Here is a 6,393-nt window from a genome sequence, read left to right on the forward strand (position 1 = left end):
GCAAAACAACTTTGGTGAACTACTGTTTTTCAACTCTTGAGTTGATGAGAAAAGGGATTCCCCATTAATCAGGGTAATTAGGATCCTTTAAAGCAGCATGGACCATCTGGGCTGCAGAAGAACTATAAATTGTCCCTAAAGCGCTCAAAAATCGCAAAGGCCTAAACAATTTCAGACATTCTGTTTCACGTTTTAGCAGCAGTGCAAATGTAAAATTAATGATTTTTAATGAATTCTTTAGCAATTTTGTATACGTATATACATATATAAAACTCTAAACATCAACTGTGTATTTCATCAAATTAACCGATGCTTCTGTTTTACTGTGGTGAACAGAGAAAGCAAGTCGGCAGCCGGAGGTGGGCACCAGCTGACGAAGACGTGACAGAAGGGGATCTGGGTTTGGGAAAAGTCGCTCAGCTGGACATCTGCACGGGAACGGCTGAGGACAAAGCTTCAAGCACCGGCGGCTACCCTACCGAAGGTTGGGAAATGGCTCACATCTTTTCACCATGTTCTTCCTTCGGGGGCAGCTTAAACATTTCTGTCATCAAACTGTGATTTCAGAAAGCTCGGTTGATGACCATCTGACCATGGAGGACCTGATTAGCTACAGCTTCCAAGTTGCCAAGGGAATGGAGTTCCTGTCTTCTCGAAAGGTAAACACATGGGGTCTCTTTGCAGTCGTTTAGGCCTCCATACTGGGGGTGGTAGTCTCTTTTTTTTTTAGTATCTTTGAGTATATTTTCTTCTGTGTCCTCTGCAGTGCATTCACAGGGATCTAGCAGCCAGAAACATTCTGCTCTCAGAGAATAACGTGGTGAAAATATGCGACTTTGGTCTTGCTAGAGATGTATATAAAGACCCGGACTATGTTCGCAAGGGAGATGTGAGTCTTCGGAACCCGCGCATGGAGTTTTAATCATGTAATTAAATTAAATGTTGTAGTAAAACGTACATTTTTTTGTGTTGATACAGGCCCGTCTCCCTCTGAAGTGGATGGCTCCTGAGACCATTTTTGACCGGGTTTACACAACTCAAAGTGATGTTTGGTCCTTTGGAGTGCTCCTCTGGGAGATCTTTTCCTTGGGTAAACCTAACACTAATCACATGTTGCAACATGCACATATACTTCTGCATTTCTGAAACACCGTTTGTCTTACCCATAGGGGCGTCTCCCTACCCGGGTGTTTGCATCGACGAGTCTTTCTGCAGGAGGCTGAAAGAAGGCACAAGGATGAGACCTCCAGAATACGCCACCTCCGAAATGTGAGGTCAAGATGCAAAAATAACTGCAGAACAGCCCTCAAATTTTTTTTTTTTATCTAGTTCAACTCTCGTTCTGTTTGTGATCCAAACAGATACCAGACCATGTTGGACTGCTGGATGGATCGGCCTACAGACAGGCCCACGTTCGCAGAACTGGTTGAACATCTGGGAAATCTTCTACAAGCCAGTGCACAACAGGTTGGCTCTAGACAAAACCAAAACATCCTGAATCCTTAATGAAGTGTTCCTCATTAGGTGGAAGCTTAAGTATTTAGAGTATGCTGTTTGTTAGTCCGTCCAAGTTTGAGCTCTGAGTGGGAAGAGAGGCTGGCCTTGTTTTTTTATAACTTATTCTTCTCTATGTAGAGAAAAAAGTAACTATTTTAACTTAAGATTGATTTTAATTATATTGGGGGGGGGGGGGGTCAGCCTTTATAATAACTTTAATGCTTTTTTTTCTTGTCTGTGACCCCAGTAATGGCTGTTTCTCTGTTTATCACTAGATCCAGACCAATATTTAGGCTTCGGCTGAAACAAACTGTTGTATCCCAGCAGTGTGGAAGCTGTACATGGAATAAAAATATTAGTTTCTGTTCATTGTATCCATTAAACTGATTAGCAGATACAGCTATTTCAGCCATTGTAACAAATTTGTGTTTATGTCCCAGGCTTGGAACCCTTTATTAGCAGTAGTACTGATTCTGTCTGATTCCTACTAAAGATAAATATCCTTATTGTCCCTCAATGGGAAACATAAAATTTGTGACATCTTCTCTAAAGTTTTGGATGGAGTTTTAGATTCAAATAAATTTCCATGCCTTTGTAGTTTTAAACGGTTGTCTTCATCTTCAAATTTCCTTGATCATCAGCTCTTCCAACGAGAAGCCTTCTTGTATTAGCATTTAAAAAGAATGTAATAGTTTAAGAGCTAGATGCCTACACGTGCTTTTAAAGCGAAACTCTAAGGTGTGTTGTGCATATAAACTGCTACGTTTCTTTGTTCAAGTACAAGATTCTCCTGGTTCAATTTCTAATCTGTATAGGATGTAACAAGTGGCTGCTTTAGCTCTTTTTTCATCACTAGGCTATTTTGACTTTTTTTCCACTGCAAGGTTTATGAATATAAAAGCAGCAGTTATAATACCCCTAATGTTAGATAAAACAAAATCTCTAATACATGCAATATAAATATATGGTTTCGGGAGTAAGAGAAACTAGAAACCTGTAAGATACTACAATTGGGACAGAAGAAACATGGAGTACGTGCAAAAATGTGTACGTGCTTCAGTTTAATCAGCAGAGCTGCACGACCTCAAAATGAACCCATATGTAGATTTGGTCCAACAGCCGACCGCTTGTCATTGTTCATCATTTAGAAATGAGACCATGAGGACGTCACTAAGGTACAGTCCTCAGAGAATTTAATCAACTAGAAAATCCCAAAGAAGAAGAAGTGACTGTGCTCCATGAAAGGACTTATTAAAATAGAACCTTAAAAGAACTTCAGAATGGGTTTTTACTGAAGTCTTTACTGCCCTAATAGATTTTGATTTTTAGGACGATTTGGTTTAAAGTGATTTTTTAATTCTTGGAGAATGGTCTAAATGCTGTGGTGAAATCAGCTTTTTGGGTGGTTATTGGACACAGGGAAAAAAAAATCACTTTTTAAAATCAAAACTGTAGCGTTGACTTTATAAAGAACAACAGCTGAGAAGGAAATTCAAGTTTAATTTGCTGCTAACGCATCATGACTCAAAATCTAACCTGTTGCTCTTTTCTTATGACAGTGATGCAAACAAATATGAAAATGGTGTAAACGTATCTCATGTTTTTGTCCTCAGTCTTTTATCTGAAGGCTTGTGGGCCAAGTCAGAATAAGGCTGAGGGGAAGAAGGCTGTTCAAAATGCATCCATTTAAAACTACATAGGCAGAAAAATGTATTTGAAACTAAAAAACAAACAAATAAAAACTTTAGGCAAGATCGCACAAACTTTAATCTCACCACTGAGGGAAATGTGACACTGCATGCAGCCCTCATGCAGTAGGAGGGTTTGCGGTGGGGTGTGTGTAATCGAGGGGGATCGATTTATGATTAGAAATCAGTCTGGATTAAACTTTGTCACAAAGCACCATACTCTGTTTTTTGTTCCAGTTAAAATAGAGTTTAGCAAACTTCACAAATCTATGTTTGTAATGGCAGGAAAGACAAAACCTTTCCCTGGCATGCCCCCCACACAGCTGGTTTGCATGAGCATAGTCTAAAGGCTGCTGTGGACTCTTTGTGACCCCAAGATGCTCCTCCTTCCTGCAGTTCAAGTTTTAACTCCTTTACCATCCTTCAGACTTTACATTAAATATAGGTTAAATGCTGCTATGCCACAGTTCTAGTTGTTTTAAAATTTAAACGCTTTACTTATTCATCTGACACTACATTCAGGGTTTTTGTATTAAATCAGTGGGTATTGTTGCAATTCTCTGACCCATGAAAATCAACACACATCTGCTTTGCTTGAATGAAATCTCTTATTTTCTGAGTTTAAATAGTGGCTTGAAATGTTTTTTGTGTGTGTTTGTGTGTGTGTGTGTGTGTGTGTGTGTGTGCGTCACTTCTTAGTTCTACCTTATAAACAGAGAAATCCATGGACTACTAATCACAATTTCCTTAACACTCTTATTAATGAGTTACAAACATGCTAACTGTGTAGGAATTATTGGGAATGTAACTTACTTTGGTAGATACACAATTGTGTTAAAACAATAGGTCTCTTGTCCTTAAACGAATGGATGGAATTGACAAAAAAAAAAAAAAATATATATATATATATTGAGATAATGCAGCATCAAGTAAAGATTGTTTTATTTGTTGCATCTTTACCTTCAAGTAAGGTACTCTGATATATGGTCAGAAGCACTGCATATTTGTTGTCTCTAAAGTCTACAGTCAATATTCGACCCATTTATTTAGAATTGCTTCAGCAAGTGTGTGTTTGAGATTATGCTATTTAAATCCATTTGATCTGCAGGATGGGAAGGATTATATCCCCCTGACGGCGGGTGAAGCAGAAGGATGTTTACTTTCCGCCGCGCCGAAGGGCCCCTACAGCTGCTCTCAAAGTGGGGAAACCCTGGAAGCGCAGTACGACATCCCATCATCCCTTGGGTCAGCATGATTCTCTCATCATCTCTCGCTGGCAAGTGTTAAAATACTGAGTGGCGCTTCTCTAAACGTGTCTTTTGTGCACAGGCTGTCCCAGCAGAGCAAGAGATGCAGCCGGTCTCTCAGTGTGAAGACCTTTGAAGATATTCCTCTGGCGCACAGCAGCGTGATGGTGAGAAGAGATTTAGCTGCTTGGGTTTGAGATGGAGCTGTATTTCTTCAGAGATATAACTTTTCTATAACATACAACTGATCAGGAATGTGGAGATATGGCACAGACTTGTGGAAGTGGATACCAGCAAAATTTGCCACATCATAATGAAGACAATGCTTTTTGCTTCAGTCTTAGCTGCACAACCAGGAACAAGCTATGAATGAAATAAGACAGAATGTTAATAAAGTTTAACACCGATCTAGCGTTACATTATAACCACTGGCATAATAGTGTTTTGGTCTTTGTGTTGTCCAAAAACCTGGACCCATCAAGGCATTGACCCTGGTATCTGGTACCAGGAGATCTGGTAGCAGCAGATGCAATGACGCCTGCAACTTGTGACGTGGGTTATCTATGCACAACACTTATTGGACACTCCTTTCAGTACATCATTGTTAAATTCTGGTGTTTACTTCTCCATTATTAGCCTTTTCAGCATGGGCGACCCCACTTGTCTGTTGTTAGGAAAATGCAACGCACTGTGACACATTTTTATCAGAACCTTCTTCATTAGTGTGACATCTATTTGCTCCCATCCTGGATTATAGAGCCTTGGTCACCCATCCAATCCTGCTCCTTCTCCAGACAACCGTTGGTAGATAATGACCAGGAACACCACATAAGAGCAGATGTTTTGGAGGCGCTCTTATCCAGTTGTCTAGCCGTCACAATCTGGCTCTCAGATGAACTTGCTCAAATCCTTGCAAGTGCTGGTCTCTCCTGCTGCTGACTCATCAACATTGTGGACAAAATGTTCACCTCCTCCTAAATACACCTTAAACACTAACAGGTGCCATGGTGAAGAGATCATTAGTGTGATGCACTTCAACTGTCAGTGGTCATAATGTTTTACCCGGTCGCCGTGCGTTTACGTGCCGCGATGGAGCAATTAAAACTGTGGGCTCTTCTGCAGGAGGGTCACACAGACAGCGGGATGGGCTTTTCTCCAGAGGAAGTGAAGCACTTAAATCAACAGCTACCAGCTACACCCAATTTCAGGTGAGGACGAAACAATACAATACTATCCTGCAATATAGTTGCCATTCGTTTCCTTTTCATATCTAAATTTGCGTTCCCTATCCTGATTTGAACTCTCAGCCAGCTGCTGCGCTGCAAAAGCAAAGAGTCCGTGGCCTCCGAGTCGTCCAATCAGACGAGCGGATATCAGTCGGGGTACCACTCTGACGACACGGACACTCCGATCTACGCCAACGAGGAGGTCATCATGAAGCACAACATGCTGAAGAAGTCTCCACCGCCCAAGATGGCGGACAAGTTCAGCACCGAGATCCGCTACAGCACGCCACCCGTCTGACCCCAAGTGTCGCTCGTCTGTTAGACCTCGAGTTCCCTCGCTGTACAGTACATGTTTTTCCTTTTCACAGTCCTCACAATCCAGGACCTATATGACAGAAGACACAACTGGAATCACGGTGGTGTTGAGACATTTCTCCAGAGGGAACCCAGTACGTACAGCAGAGAACAAGGACGGTTGTATGAATAGTTGGTTCTTCGTCTCTCTTTGGACAACCGGAGGAATGGACGTTTAAAATCATGTGAGACACAATCCGCCAACTTCCTCTACGGCAGGATATGTATCTGGAGTTTTAGATAATTGAGTCAGGATTTTTCTTTTCTTTCTTCCGTTCATTATGCTTTCTTTTGTGTCATTGTGTCGGCACGATGATTGGCCAGTTCTCAAATCAGTGTTTCTGTTGCACTTTTGTACAGCTCTATTACTCCCTTTCTCTA

The 6,393-nt window shown here is 41.2% G+C and overlaps 1 protein-coding gene across 1 annotated transcript in view; it reads left to right on the forward strand.

The window, feature by feature from the left end:
• The window catches only part of kdr (kinase insert domain receptor (a type III receptor tyrosine kinase)), a 31,896-nt gene extending 25,871 nt beyond the window's left edge, over window positions 1-6,025 (forward strand). Inside the window, exons 21-30 of the mRNA XM_036141481.1 lie at window positions 337-484; window positions 568-659; window positions 767-889; window positions 979-1,090; window positions 1,170-1,269; window positions 1,362-1,467; window positions 4,294-4,430; window positions 4,515-4,599; window positions 5,555-5,640; window positions 5,740-6,025. Coding sequence (XP_035997374.1) covers window positions 337-484; window positions 568-659; window positions 767-889; window positions 979-1,090; window positions 1,170-1,269; window positions 1,362-1,467; window positions 4,294-4,430; window positions 4,515-4,599; window positions 5,555-5,640; window positions 5,740-5,956 — 1,206 coding nt within the window. The 3' untranslated portion in view covers window positions 5,957-6,025. The remainder of the gene's footprint in view (window positions 1-336; window positions 485-567; window positions 660-766; window positions 890-978; window positions 1,091-1,169; window positions 1,270-1,361; window positions 1,468-4,293; window positions 4,431-4,514; window positions 4,600-5,554; window positions 5,641-5,739) is intronic.
• Window positions 6,026-6,393: the final 368 nt, after the last annotated feature.

The sequence above is a fragment of the Fundulus heteroclitus genome, chromosome 9 (genome assembly GCF_011125445.2).
Source record: "Fundulus heteroclitus isolate FHET01 chromosome 9, MU-UCD_Fhet_4.1, whole genome shotgun sequence".
Lineage (NCBI taxonomy): Eukaryota > Metazoa > Chordata > Actinopteri > Cyprinodontiformes > Fundulidae > Fundulus > Fundulus heteroclitus.